The 15,578-nt window shown below is 37.4% G+C and overlaps 1 protein-coding gene across 5 annotated transcripts in view; it reads right to left on the bottom strand.

Annotated features, from left to right (window-relative positions):
- Nucleotides 1-15,578, bottom strand: part of LOC107596179 (rho guanine nucleotide exchange factor 28-like) — an 83,454-nt gene that overhangs the window by 32,474 nt on the left and 35,402 nt on the right. For all 5 annotated transcript variants that reach the window (XM_016286855.1, XM_016286857.1, XM_016286856.1 and 2 more), the window contains exons 5-13: nucleotides 13,146-13,329; nucleotides 12,808-12,997; nucleotides 10,643-10,694; nucleotides 9,546-9,592; nucleotides 9,249-9,315; nucleotides 4,211-4,311; nucleotides 3,280-3,569; nucleotides 1,278-1,473; nucleotides 1,009-1,123 (exon numbers count right to left, since the gene is read on the bottom strand). In XM_016286855.1, the coding sequence (XP_016142341.1) occupies nucleotides 1,009-1,123; nucleotides 1,278-1,473; nucleotides 3,280-3,569; nucleotides 4,211-4,311; nucleotides 9,249-9,315; nucleotides 9,546-9,592; nucleotides 10,643-10,694; nucleotides 12,808-12,997; nucleotides 13,146-13,329 (1,242 nt within the window). The remainder of the gene's footprint in view (nucleotides 1-1,008; nucleotides 1,124-1,277; nucleotides 1,474-3,279; nucleotides 3,570-4,210; nucleotides 4,312-9,248; nucleotides 9,316-9,545; nucleotides 9,593-10,642; nucleotides 10,695-12,807; nucleotides 12,998-13,145; nucleotides 13,330-15,578) is intronic.

Raw genomic sequence — 15,578 nt, 5'->3', positions numbered from 1 at the left:
TGCTAATTATTGGGAGATACTCTGACTCGCTGGATGTTAATGAATGCAGATCATTTGAGGGCAGTACACACAAGCAAAATTTTGTAGTTGTACACCATTTTTAAAGAGATAAAACAACTGATAAAAAGGAGATCCTAAGCTAAATACTGTAATTTTTAGCTTAATTTTCGTGACAGTAAGAAAGAAGGCCTGTTTCACACTGCACATGTAAGCAGTGCATAATTGAAGCAGAAGCGTCACTGTAACAGCACTGTGTTCTGCTTTTACACGGACAGTGTTTCTGCAGCATAGCAGAGCTGCAGCTCTTCAAAGAAAATAAAAACTTTTCTGGGTTGCCACATTGAATATTACGTTGAAGTAACTTCTAAATCATTATTGGGAGTGTCTGTGATTGTGAACTTGACCATTATTAAATATAATTGACATATTTTGTAAAGTAAAATTTGCTTGATTTACATCCAAATGGAAATTAATCTACACAAAACAGAACACAAACCCTAAAGTACAACAATAAACCACTTAACTGATCTGGATTTTGATTTACTGCACAATGCACTGTGTGAATGCTTTAACCATTAGGGTCTGACATAAACATGCACTGCTTACAATTACAGTGTGACGGGGTGATATGAGTGTCAAACAGGTCATATATAAATAAACGTTCTGATCTTGCTATAAAAAAAATTTTTAATGAAAAAGATTTTAAATGAGTTACAAATCCTATCATCCCTTAAAAGCTCATCATGCTTAAAACAGACTAGACAGGAAACGAGTGCTCAGTCACTCCCAGCAATGAGAAGAAAGAAACAGATGATGTTTTCAGTAACTTGATATGCAATATAAATATCTCAGAATAAAAGGACTTTTGTTTATGCCCTGTGATTCATATTTGACTCGACTTCCTGTCACCTGACCCTGCAAAATGCTAACCTTGGCAAAAACACACATCATTTGGGACAAAATGTAAATTAAGTGAGAGGTTTAAGGTGAAAAGTTAAAGGATCTGACCCTGGTTGAGGTCGGTAGGTGGAGGTTGGGCATCCCTACTAAATCGTGGAGGCAGCAGGCTGATTTTGGGGGAGGTGTAGGAATACGAACGGAGACGGATGCCCTGCTCAATATCCTGAAAAAATAAATAATTAACATTTTCACTGAGTTTCCATCTCACAGTGCTCACAAATGTAGTAATGACCATCATGTGTAGTAGCTGTAGTCAGATATCTGTATCTGTGCATAGTTTGCCTCACTCTAGGGAACCAGGGAAATAGGTGTGGTACCTTTGCAGGGGTGGGGTTACAGGCAGAGGAGGCGGAGTGAGATCGCATGCAGGTAAGATCAGGGGCAGGGCCAAATATAACCTGATCATCTGTGCTGTTTTTGAGCTCAGGCTGTGGCTGGGGGAGGGGCTTCTTCATTAAAATGTCATCATCATCATCCTCCTCGCTGTCCATTTCCAAGGCCACCAGACTCGGGCTTAGAGAGAGGATTAGACTTCTAAAAATTCTCAACAACCACTGTGAGTAAGACGAGCATCACTTACATTTTGTAAATAATTCATACATTTTGTGTTTGGCACAAATGCTCCTCCAACTATGGGGAAATATCACAGCAATATCACAAATGTTTTAAATCATGGAAAAAAATTTCAAACTGATTCTGGGCTTTTGCATAAAAACTGCATTCCTGCTTTTAGGGATGTAACGATTCACTCAACTCACGATACGATACGATACGATTCGATTCACGATTTTGATTTCACGATTCGATTCGATTCACGATTTTAAAAAAAAAGAGAGAGATTTAAGACAAATTATAAATTAAATGTGTCCTTTTATTATTGCTTGGACTAATACTGCACGTTTCTTTGTGAAATTGAAATATAACACTATAATAATATACTAATATAGTACTTGTAAATTATTGCTCTTTTGTTGGTTTTGATTGCTTCTATTGTCCTCATTTGTTAGTCGCTTTGGATAAAAGCGTTTGCTAAATACCAAAATGTAAATATAATGTAAATGTAAATAACAAAACTAAATTTATTGTACACAAGTAAACAAAATGTCCTTAAAATGTTTTCAGAACAGTGATGGGTTCATGCTCTCAGCAGCCAAGAATTCATTGCGCAGGGAAATATCACAGCAATATCACAAATGTTTTAAATCATGGAAAAAAAATTTCAAACTGATTCTGGGCTTTTGCATAAAAACTGCATTCCTGCTTTTAGGGATGTAACGATTCACTCAACTCACGATACGATACGATTCGATTCACGATTTTGATTTCACGATTCGATTCGATTCACGATTTAAAAAAAAAAAGAGAGAGATTTAAGACAAATTATAAATTAAATGTGTCCTTTTATTATTGCTTGGACTAATACTGCACGTTTCTTTGTGAAATTGAAATATAACACTATAATAATATACTAATATAGTACTTGTAAATTATTGCTCTTTTGTTGGTTTTGATTGCTTCTATTGTCCTCATTTGTTAGTCGCTTTGGATAAAAGCGTTTGCTAAATACCAAAATGTAAATATAATGTAAATGTAAATAACAAAACTAAATTTATTGTACACAAGTAAACAAAATGTCCTTAAAATGTTTTCAGAACAGTGATGGGTTCATGCTCTCAGCAGCCAAGAATTCATTGCGCAAAACACATGTGGTCGGCACAAACCATGTTTATTCTCGCTGTAAGTGAACCTGCATTTAATGTATGAGTTATTTTCTCAGGTCATGCAAACTGTGCCTGATTTGGCTACTTCAAATAACTATGAAGTATAAACCGAGGACATAAACTACTACTCAAAAGTTTGGGGTTGGAAATTTTTGGGAAAGAAATTGATACTTTTATTCAGCAAGAATGCATTAACTTCATCAAAAGTGACATTAAAGACATTTATAATCCTACAAAAGATTTACATTTCAAATAAATGCTGTTCTTTTGAACTTTAAAAAAAAATCATGATTTCTACAAAAATATAGTTTTCAATATTGATAATAAGAAGAAATGTTTCATGAGCACCAAATCGGCATATTAGAATGATTTCTGAATGACCATATGACACGGAAATATAGGTTAAAGTGTTTTTTCCCCATACATGCAACCTTGGTGAGCATAATGTACTTCATAAAAGTACTTAATAAATGTTTTATTTTTTTTTTAAATCTTACCAACCCAAAACGGTAGTGTATAAAGTGTATAGTGTCAAATTTCAAACACCACCTGCGATTAACTGACTGTCACAACAAAACATCAATGTTAGCATGCTTACCTTAGGTCACATGGCTCTGTAGGTGAGCTTGAGCTGTCATATGTCAGTTCAGCAGGTCGTGTGGCACGCATGAGTCTATCCAGCATCAGTCCCGCTGGAGTGGTGGGAGAGAAAGAACGAGAAGCATGCTGCCGTCCTCTCTGACCTTCATCATCTTTAATAGCTGGAGGCATATCTATAGTCCTTGGTGACAAGACCCCTGTATCTGACATTGGCCACACACCACTATCTGTCCCAGAACTGTCCTCTGTGACACTTGTAACAGCGTACTTCATATTGAGGTCATTGTCCTACATCAGAAGAGAAAACAAATATTTCATGTACTAAGAAAATGACAAAAGTAATGTAGTGACTTACTAGGGTTAGTTCACATAAAGATTAAACATTTTTCTCACCCTCATGAAAAGTGAAAAAACCTGTACCTTACTTTCTTCTGAAAAAATGTTCAACCGTTTTTGTCCATACAGTGAAAGTCAATGCGGTCCAAAACATTACTGGTCCCCGCTGACTTTTGTATGCACAAAAAACACTGAGACATTTTCCAAAATATCTTTTGTGTTAAACGGAAGAAATAAAATCATACAGGTTTGGAAGGACATGAGGGTGAGTAAGTGATGACACATTTTTTTGTTTTGGGTGAACTATCCATTACACAAAGCCTGGCGTCTCATAAACCACAGTGCCTTGATTCATGTCAAACTAAAGACTTCTGTGGCAGTTGAAGAGTTGTGGCTTAAGATTCAGGCTACAATGTGCCAAGATCAAATAAAGACTTTCCCCAAGACTTTCACAGAGATCAATCACAAGATAAAGGCAGTAAAGTGAAGGGAGGAGATGGGATTTGGATTAAAAATGTTACAGCTGAGTGTCTGTAGATCTGGCATACTGAGTGAGCTGATTTGTAGGAGTAGCGATATGTGTGGCGTCTGACCTTAGCGGAGCCTCTGAGCATGGCCATGAGCCTGACGGCAGCAGTGTCTGAGGAACTGAGGTGAAGTGGAGTGCAGGAGCCAGGAGAGGAACACAGCTTCTCTGTCAAAACAAAGCACACTGTCAAACTGATGTGTGTGTGTGTCAATAAAACTGGATGGAAATGCAGAGTCAGTGATATTTAAAAGTTAACTAATAAAAACATTAATGTGAATAACAGCTGTCACTTTACATTCTACTGCCTTTGTTCTGTTCTCTGGAAAATGTTGTGTGTGTGCGTAAGTGTTTTGACAATCTCTGAATGCCAAGATGGCAGAAGAAACCAGTAAAATAGAAAATAGAAAATAGCACAACAGCATGGCCTTCATATGGCCGGTGAATTTTTATTTTTAAGGAGGCTTTTGCTTTCCTTTTGCACAGTTAACTCTATGCGTCTCTGTGCATTTATCCAAAAGAGATCCAAAAAACTATAATTATTTCTCACACAGTATCATTTATAATTTTTCATTTAGCAGACATTTTTATCCTTTTACTTTTACCACTTCTATTTATCATTTTAAAGTGATTTAGAAATGAGGAATACAACAAAGTGACCAACTTAAGCAAATCTGCTATTATCTTAAATACATATCTGAGAACTCCATTAATACATTATAAACTATGAAGAAGAAACCTCTGAATAATAAATTATCTTCTGGGCAAACACACAAAATTTGTGGTCCCAATGCAGTCAAAGTGGTGCAGTGTGTAAAGAACATAGAAGAAACAGACATTCAGCCTCTCACACACACACTTGCAATGACCTTTACAGCTATGTGCGGAAACACAAACTTACACATGTACCTATCCATTCACATGACAAAAACTTCCACCGACATTGTCAAACAAACACATCAAGATGAATGTTCAAGGGAAAGGTATGTATTTGTTGGCACATGATCATCTATCTGTGTGTGTCTTGGTAAAGATGAGTGTGTATGTTAAAGTGAAAATTCCGATAACTTGCAAGGGCATCCCGTCATGATGGATGCATGTGAAGGCCTTCCAACAACAATGGAAATACCAGATACTAATGTCAACTCCACACACACACACTTTACTCATTTAGATACAGTGGGGAAAAAAAGTATTTAGTCAGCCACCAATTGTGCAAGTTCTCCCACTTAAAAAGATGAGAGAGGCCTGTAATTTTCATCATAGGTATACCTCAACTATGAGAGACAAAATGAGAAAAAAAAATCCAGAAAATCACATTGTAGGATTTTTAAAGAATTTATTTGCAAATTATGGTGGAAAATAAGTATTTGGTCAATAACAAAATTTTTGATGTCCGTCTCCGGATTCTCATCTTTGGGAAGGATGGCCATGAGTAGTTAAACGGAGAGTCTGAATCAGAGTCCATGTTTTTAATTTTCCTCAACTGCTCCGTTTTGTGAAACACATAACAGTAAAATCAACAAAGGAGTTACGCAGGAGTTTGAGAACACCTATCTAAAAAATGCAGATTCCTCAGATAAGCATTGAGGAGATGAGTCCGCGAGTGTTTGTGCGCGTGTTGGAGAAGGTGGGCTCAGTCTTGACACTCTATACTCTCACTTTTTTGTTGCAGGCAGAGTCAGGACTCAAACTGGACCTGGGAGAGCACGACGGAGGGATTTTCAAACTAAGGTGTCTGTAGGAATCTGAAAGGTCAGCCAAGGTTTAGGAATCATTAACCATAAATGCTAATAAAACCCCATGAGGTCCTGGGATGCAAAAGGACACACACCTCCTCTTAATCTTTATAAACAAATAATGAAGCAAACTGCAATTTCAACGTGGAACAAATCACCATAATTATTTTTTCATTAATTCATGATGCAAAGCAACCTAATTTGTAATGCAACTTCTCACAGGCAGGAATGAGTCATGTATCGCCTCAAAAACAGTACAAGGGTGGGCCAAACTGACTTGCAACAAACATTAATTAATTTTAATAACAATCCCAAGCCAATCCCAGAGTGGTGGCTCACAGTATAATCTAGAACATGTTCTAAAATCTCTATTTAAAACATGACATTACTGAAAAATCGACACTAGTCATGCTGAGCTGATAGCTAATGATAACTAAAAATATATCAGTAATATTATTGTACCTGTATATAATAAAATATCAATTTATATTAGCATGACATTGAAATTAAACTTCAATCTGCAACAAAATAAAACCTAAACCTAGAAAAAACCCAGCCCCTCACAGATACAAATTAACACCAAATCAACCTCAAATCCCATAAAGTCAATCCTAACCCAACTATACAAAAAGTACCCCACTTAAATTCAACAGCACAACTGAATCTGACACAGACCCAATTCATAAAATCAAACCCACTGAAATACAACACAAGCGCAACAACACACAGTAAGTCTACTAGTTAAAAAGCCAAGTCACCACTAGCCAGGAACTTTTAAAAAGCAGTATTACAGCCAGGTGTGTGTGTGTGTGCCTGAGACGAGATGGATTACTCTCTGCATGTGGTGGACATTCAGTCTCTGTTAGCGAACCACTCAGTGTGTGTATGTATCCATCCTTCAGCGGGAACATGGGCTCTAGTAATCCAAACAGCAGACTCATTCAGTTCACCAAAGGTCTCAAAAACCAACAAAAGACTTGTATTTCACAGGTTAGGATTTTTAAATGGTACCATAAGTCTGCTGCAACTCAATAATTATATATGTCTGTGTGTAGCTCTTCAGAAAATCCTCCTTATGAAGACAGATCTCCTGATCGGTGAAGGTGAGTAAACAAAAATGTCAGATTTAATTCCTTTTTTCTTATATCCTTTCGTCCGTGTTCATATTCCTTTACTTCTACAACAGCGGAATTTTAGTAATCCAAACAGCAGACTCATTCAGTTCACCAAAGGTCTCAAAAACCAACAAAAGACTTATATTTCACAGGTTAGGATTTTTAAATGGTACCATAAGTCTGCTGCAACTCAATAATTATATATGTCTGTGTGTAGCTCTTCAGAAAATCCTCCTTATGAAGACAGATCTCCTGATCGGTGAAGGTGAGTAAACAAAAATGTCAGATTTAATTCCTTTTTTCTTATATCCTTTCGTCCGTGTTCATATTCCTTTACTTCTACAACAGCGGAATTGTCCATTCAGTTTAAATAGAGACCTCCAAAAGAGTTTGCTTCCAGTCGGCCTGCTCTTTTCTGTGGAGTGTGACTGTTTTAGTCTCTCATGAAATCTGGGCTCTCTCAACCCCAGATTTCTCCTCCCTCTGCCTTTCTCAGAGTTTTTAGTGGCTAACCGTCTGCGTGTGAGAGACTGAGCTTGTGTTTAAAACGAGAAAAAAGGAAATGATAGCTCAATATAGCTCAGATTATGAGAATGGGTTGCATATGTGAGTGTGAATGAACAAATGAATAAATATTTTATAATCATCAAAGATCAGAAGATCAGCTCAAGGTTGATCAACCCAAAGTCATTTAATCAAACTCAAGGCATTTTCATCTTTTGTGTGGTGCAATTTGTTCATTTTAACATTTAATTTAATTTAAAATGTACTACTTTCCTACATTTTCTTTCCTTAAAAAGAAGAAAAAACTCATGAGATTAATCACAATTATTAGTCTTTTTTTCTAGGTTTAACCAAATAAATCTATCCAAAGACCCCTAAAACCTACAGAAATAACCCCTCAGGTAACACAGACCTGTTTGGGAAGCATTTTGCTACATGAACAAGGTAACTGGGAGAAATCAGTGAGAGCATCTGTATTAGGATGAGGAACACGTTCAAGTTCAAAAATCTAAGCTTGTTAACATTCCTGCCTCGATTTTACAGTTGAAACTGTGAATGTGCATGTCTGTGTGAGAGGGTAGTTGGGTTGAAGGGGCCAAAGCTGTTTCAAAAGAAAAGAGTTCTATCTTCTGTCCTTCCTTGCCTATAAATCTTCCTCAAAAAAAGAAAAGAAAAGATTAGAAAGAAAAACTAAAAATTGCACTTTTTGAATCAAGGACAGCAGATCCATAAGAGCAATGGCAGCGTCTGAAATCCAGAAGGCACTTTTTCCCCTTGAGCAACAATGACATGAAACTAATCAACGAACACTGAACAGAAGGTCTGCACAATTTCATTTAGATGGAAAATGAGTATGTTCCGTTGCCAGCGCCTGCTGCTTTGTACTTGAAATACACTGAGAGAATGATTAAAAACACAAGATGTCTGTTTTGAATGAACATGATTTTGCTCTAACCTCAAAGAATCCTCTTAAATTAAACATGTTCCTGTTCCTTCTGAATTTTCAGCAGGCATTACTCCAGTCTTCAGTGTCACATGATCCTTCAGAAATCATTCTAATATGCTGATTTGGTATCTTCCTCAAAAAAAGAAAAGAAAAGAAAAGAAAAGAAAGAAAAACTAAAAATTGCACTTTTTGAATCAAGGACAGCAGATCCATAAGAGCAATGGCAGCGTCTGAAATCCAGAAGGCACTTTTTCCCCTTGAGCAACAATGACATGAAACTAATCAACGAACACTGAACAGAAGGTCTGCACAATTTAATTTAGATGGAAAATGAGTATGTTCCGTTGCCAGCGCCTGCTGCTTTGTACTTGAAATACACTGAGAGAATGATTAAAAACACAAGATGTCTGTTTTGAATGAACATGATTTTGCTCTAACCTCAAAGAATCCTCTTAAATTAAACATGTTCCTGTTCCTTCTGAATTTTCAGCAGGCATTACTCCAGTCTTCAGTGTCACATGATCCTTCAGAAATCATTCTAATATGCTGATTTGGTGCTCAAACATTTCTTATTATCAATATTTAAAACAGTAGTGGTGCTTAATATTTTTGTGGAAACTGTGATGCATTCATTGTTTTTGTTTATATATATATATATATATATAAAGAGTTCAAAAGAAAAGCATTTATCTTCAATATAAATCTTTTGTAACATTATAAAGGTCTTCACTGTCGCCTTTGTTTTTTTTTTATTTCATCCTTGCTGAATAAAATCTATTTTTCGGACGTATGCATGTGTACCTGAGTTAAATGTGTTTAGATCTTCATCCTCTTCATCCAGACAGAGAACAAGCTGTTCTTCAAAGACCTGAAAAACAAAACGACAAAAACACACTCACACACGACAATTCAATCGTTTTCAAGAACGAAAACAGACCAAAATAAGAACGCAGGCATGAACATCTGTCCACTAGCAAAGAGAAAAACACTACAAGAGCACATATGGCAGGTCTAAAGAAGACTAAGTGATCCATTATTGTGTTTCTGATTCCAGGAATTGACTGAGACAGACTCACGCACAGAAATAACTCCACTCACACTATCCACCAGGGTTTCATCCTCGATTCTCAGTTGGCTATTCAGATCTGAGGAGCAGAAACAACAAATACAACATGAAAATTGATTTCCACTATGCAATTGCAAACTTGAGCACAAACAAGCCTTTCGGTTGGAAAACCGAGACACCTATCACCATGGTGAGCAGTGACAGGAAGTGTCTGAACAAGTTCACAGGGTCACAGAGGCTAAACCCGCCGAGGCTCCTGCTGTCAACACAGCAAGCTTGCAATTTCTCTGTGTCTCTCTCTGGCGTTTACATCATGCCATTTTTTCTTGATCAGTCGAACTGTAGGCAGATTATTTATCTCATTTTGTCCTCTCTTAGCCCTCCCAAACATATAGTGTCTCTGTCTCTCAGCCCACCCAGGAGGAATGCGTCTCCTCATACTGGACATGTTTGGGAAACCAGCCGGAGGTCCCTCACAAAGACTGCTCTGTGTATGTGTGTGTGTATTAGTGTATGTGTACTCCTCATCCCACATTCTACCACAATGTCCTCCTGACTGAGCCAAATTCACCCAATGTACTCTAACAACCCTGCCAGACCTAACTCTCAGTGACAGGGAGAGAGAGAGAGAGAGAGAGAGACAGAGAGAGACAGAGAGAGTCGGTGTGGGGAGAGCTGGGGTCATCTAGAGGGAAAGGAGAGTGAGAGACAGAGAAAAAGAAAAAGTGGAATAACAGAAGGAGGACTGAGGGTAAGTGAGAGCCACAAGAGAAGAAAATTGATCACAACAGCAGGATGAAACGTGATAAGATCTTGGCGAGAGCAAAATATAGAATGACTATGACTTTTAGTCATAAAATAAACCCAAGACAGGAGACAGGAGGAATAAAATAAAGTGAAAAATAATGAAAAGACCATTATGGCCAGGATTGATCTTGTGGAGTTTGAACTCTCACCACATGGCTTATATCTAATTTTCAGAAACCCACAAATATCAGTTGAAATCCCAGATTCCAGCTGAACATTTTAGTTTAACAGTTCATTATTGCTAACATGGGCAAAAAAATTGACAGATATTTTAGTCTGTGTATTGAGGTAAAACACATTGAAATGAGCTCTGGTTTATTACCTGTGTCACATACATCAGATCTGCGCACGCTTCCCTCACTTAGTTGCCCCACCTGTAATGTATTTTACACTGTCAGCTCTGATATAGAATCACATGTTTTTGTGTTTTACATCATTTGAAAAATCTCATTTTGATGAACTCTTTTAACTCTATTTTAAATTAATACTTTTATTTAGCAAGGATGCAATAAATCAAAAGTGACAGGAATAAATTACATTTTAAACATATTAAAATAGAAAACTGTAATGACAGTTAAAATATATATATTTTTGATCAAATAAATGCATTCTTGATGAGCATAAGAGACATTTCAAAAACATTTTTTTTTTTTAAACTTGCTAACCCCAAACTTTTAAATGGTACTTTACATGTACTTACTAAACTATGTATAATTATTACATATGAAAACAGTTTTGAGAAACCTCACAGGTACATGATTTACAGCACTTGTAATCTCTCTGCTGATCTTGTTCTGTCTGCCAACAGTTGTTATATGAGAAATACCAGTCTGCCGCTCAAAGCAATATCTGTAAACAATACTGTAAACTGCAATAAAAGTTTCCAAAGTTATGACTTTAGTCATTTATAGACTTGTAAAACTGAAAGTTAGAGAGAGGGGTGGACAGCTGAGGGGTGTATTTCAAACTGGGGATTATTTCACCTGGAGTTTTATAATACTTTATTTTCCGTATCGTATGGTAAGCACATAAAATATTTATTACATTCTAAAATTAATATTACCCATATATTTACTCTGAATATACAACTAACTTTGAGTTCTTTTGAATAACTGCCAATAGAGAAAGATGATTTTGGGGTGCAGATGGTGTAGTTACAGCATGTACCAGCAGAGGCTAACAAGTCTAACCAGCTGAACCCTGAACCTTTGAACTCAATCACCAGCAAATTGGGGGAGTGTTTGAAATTTGTATTCAGAAGCTGTTTAAAAACAGTCATCAGTTTTTCAATGTTCTGTAATGGCGTAGAAATTATACAGTTTACTTTTAACTGGTAAAACTTTATAAGAGCAAAAAGCAGAAAAGAATCAGAAAAGCTTACTGTTAAGCTTAGTCAAAAATCTATGTAATTTCCTATTCCTTACACACCGCTTTTTTAGGCAGAGATTAAATAAAGTCCAAGATCTTCAGAGAGTCACAAACAGTGAAAATCAAACAAAGAAAGTTTCCTTGAAATTTGTGTTAAAGGGGTCATATGATGTTGCTAAAAAGAACATTATTTTGTGTATTTGGTGTAATGAAATGTGTTTATGCGGTTTAAGGTTAAAAAAACACATTATTTTCCACATACTGTACATTATTGTTTCTCCTCTATGCCCCGCCTTTCTGAAACGCGCCGAATTTTACAAAGCTCATCGGTCTGAAAAGCAAGGTGTGCTGTGATTGGCCAGCTATCCAGTGCATTATGATTGGCCGAATACCTCAAGCGTGTGACAGAAATGTTACGCCCCTTACCATACCGTGATGATGCCCTGTCAGGCCGGAGCGATGATTCAAAAACATGAAAACCCATTATAAACGAGGCATTTGTTGCATCCAGTGGGGACATAATTATGGATTATAATGACTTATACTGTCTTTTTACGCGTTGCATTGCATCGCATAAAACATAAAACCATGTCTGCATTTGTGATCGGAGAAATGACAAACAACAAGCGCTACTCTATACTGCTCAAAATTCGTGTTTGAATCGTCAGTGGCAAATTCTTTATATATAAAAAACTTACTTACAATCTGTGAGTCAGAACAGCTGGCATTGTAGTCTACTCTACCAGGATCAGGAAACAGTCCTCCATAAAATGTGCTGCACACATCTGAATATTTGGGTTGAAGTGTTCTGGAACAGTGTTGTAAATACAACTTAACCACTGATTTTTAGTCGTGTCCATTTTTGGAAGGCCAAACAAAGTATTTTCGCTTTCACAACAAAACACAGCGTCACACACGGCGGCCTAGAGTGAGCAGAAGCCGGGGCTAGAGTGAGGAACGGCCGGAGGGCTAGAGTGAGCTGAGGCGACGGGCTTGAGAACCGCATGGCCGGCGGATTCGACGAAAGAGCATCTGGAGGGCTTGCGGCAACCACAAGTGACGACCCCGGGCTGGACTCTGCTTCGTCCTGTCCACGCCTGTATGCAAATGCAGACTCACCCTTGCAAGTGTATCCGATGCTCTGCTCTTCTCTCTGTACAGCTCGATGCTGTGTGGCGCATCTATCCGTGTGCCGTTTTTCACAGTCAGACTAATAGATTCAGTGACAGGGCAGATACGGAGCTGGTGAGAGCCGTCAGTCCATATCTGACACATCCACACTGGCCACCACGCACTGCTATTTTTGGGACTGATCATAACACAGTCATAAGACACATTAAACTCAGCCCTACTGTACGCTATATCAATGACTGAGGTGACACATCAGTGATTAATGGATCTTTTTCAGATGTAATCTAATTATAGTGCATTGTGTCAGGCTGGACGGAGTGACTCACTTTGTTAGAGCGCTGATGAGCGTCGGGTCTCTGTGCTTCTGAGCCAGTGTGAGAGGACTATGTCCTTCCTTGTCGACGATGGGAATCATCCTCTGACTTTCTGACTCCTGGAGGAGGAAGTGACTGAGGTGGGGGAACCCCAAAATCATGGCCACATGTAGAGGCATTTCCCTGGAAAGGAGATCTAAAAGAGACAGAGAATGATAAGCGATCAGACTTGGAAAAATAATGTGCAGCTTTATTTTTCCAATTAAGAAAGGCAGATTAATATTTCTATTTTAACTTTCTATTTATTTCTATGTATTAATTTCCCAAATTGGGAGACATTAGCTATTTATAAGGTGTACAAGTATAAAAGGAGTTGTAGTATGTGTGGAAATGATATTGTGATTTGAAGAGAGTTTGGCATGCTTTTCAGTGATGCACGACAAAGTTCTCTTTTATTCCACCCACAGATTTAGTCCACTGCGTAATATTTATTTTTCAATATACTAGGGCATAACTGCATTCAAAACCCTGTAGAGCACTTGCTCTCAATCTTTTTGGCTTGAAGGCTGCACAATATATACCATACACAATATCTGAAGGCCCTCTACAGTATATAATATAAGCAGAACTCCTATATATAATATATATATAAATTGAAATCATTAATCTTTTTTCACCTCAATAAATATTGTTTTTATTGAAGAATACACACAGTATATTAAATCACACACAAATTTTGGTTATTTTGAATAAATAAAACTACTTTAATTAGCTCTAAAAGAAAGCCTTTTGCGTGCTCAAAAGGGAGATTCTGTCAAATTGGAGGGAAAAAAAAAAAATCTACAGTTATAAGAAATCAGGAGTCCAACTGGCACATTAGTGTACAAGTTCTAAAATACACACAAGATGTTGTTTTGTTATTTGCATGCAAGCCCATCTGTGCTTTGTGCTTTATGCAAACAAGCAGTAGTCTGATAACAGGTATAACACTGTCGAAAAAAATGGACCATAATAACCTTGTGGACATCCACATCAATGGTTTAGAGTTCAAACAGACAGCTAATCTCTGTGTGGTACACATCTGGTCATAAACATGCGGTAGGGAGACAAACACTTATGGCAAGAACTTTGTGCATGGTGTCTGAGATGTATTATGAAGGGGTGTCAAAGACAGGGCCCAAGGGTTGAATACGGTCCATGGAGGAGTCCAGTAAGCCTTTTGGATGATTTGAGGAAAAAATATTTAATCCAATCTGGCCTTCAAACTACAGTGAATGTGGCACCCTTTCTGTTTTCCTCTTTATTGTTTTAGTGTTTCCCATAAGTATGTGTAAGCCACAGATATTTAAGGGTAATATGTCTAGAACTGAGTCAAAATCTGCTCATCAGGTTATCACAATGCTCAAACTCACACAGCAAATGCAAATTCAATTCCATCAAGTGGACTCATCATAAACAATCAGTTCATCTTCATATGAATGAAATTCAGGAGGTTCAGGATATAAAGAATCAAGTTGATAAAGCCTTGTATAAGTGTGGGATTATTTTCTTTGTCCTGGTTCAGTGGAACTGAGGACAAGTTACTGGGTGTTGATAGACCATCTAAAGAGGGGACTCTAAACCGGACTGGTGTGTTTGTAAAACACAGCGCACGCACGCACACACACACACACACACACACACACACACACACACACACACACACACACACAGTAAATGACTGAATAGATGTCTATGACTCTTTGCTCATATTGATGGTGGTAGTCAAACTGCTGTTTAGATTTAAAAGCGAGGTGAGGCAACATTTCCATAGCTAAATCACACTGCTCTCGGTTTAAAATTTCTGCAAGCATGTCACTTATATATTTTGCAAGAAGTTGCAGAAACCGAACCAGTTTGTTTGAGAGATAAAGGATTGCTGTTGCTTGATTTGTTTTGTTTGTGAAATGTATAAAGTGCAGCGTGCTAAAGCTGTTTAACTCAGCAAACTGCCAACAACAATAGTTCTCAGGGGAATGCAACAAATTTAAATGATTAGATAAACATATTCATATCCAATATGTGAATGTCCAGGTTGTTTTGATGCACTCAAAACAAGCAGTAACACTTGTGAGATAAATTGGTGTTACTTTCCCTGAGACTAGCAAGAATGTTGCTAAAGAGTGCTGTCATTAATTAAAGCTGACACACCGTTCTGCAGACAAAGCAATGAAATGAACACTAATTCAGCTGTGCAATTTACCGCAAACAATTGCTAGTGTTATGTAAGGGGCCCTGTGTGCACTAGAGACATTCTTTAAATCTCTTTCCCTTCTCACTGTTCAAGAAATTAGTTAATGTTCCATAATGGAATGGACACAGTATCCATTCTCACTTAGACAGAGCTCCAGACCATAACAACTACTACACTGCACTGTATTTCACACACACACACACACACACACA

The sequence above is a fragment of the Sinocyclocheilus grahami genome, unplaced genomic scaffold (assembly GCF_001515645.1).
Source record: "Sinocyclocheilus grahami isolate Dianchi unplaced genomic scaffold, SAMN03320097.WGS_v1.1 scaffold215.1, whole genome shotgun sequence".
Classification (NCBI taxonomy): Eukaryota; Metazoa; Chordata; class Actinopteri; order Cypriniformes; family Cyprinidae; genus Sinocyclocheilus; species Sinocyclocheilus grahami.
The sequence above is the reverse complement of the archived record's forward strand: the minus strand, read 5'-3'. Positions and strand labels throughout refer to the sequence as shown.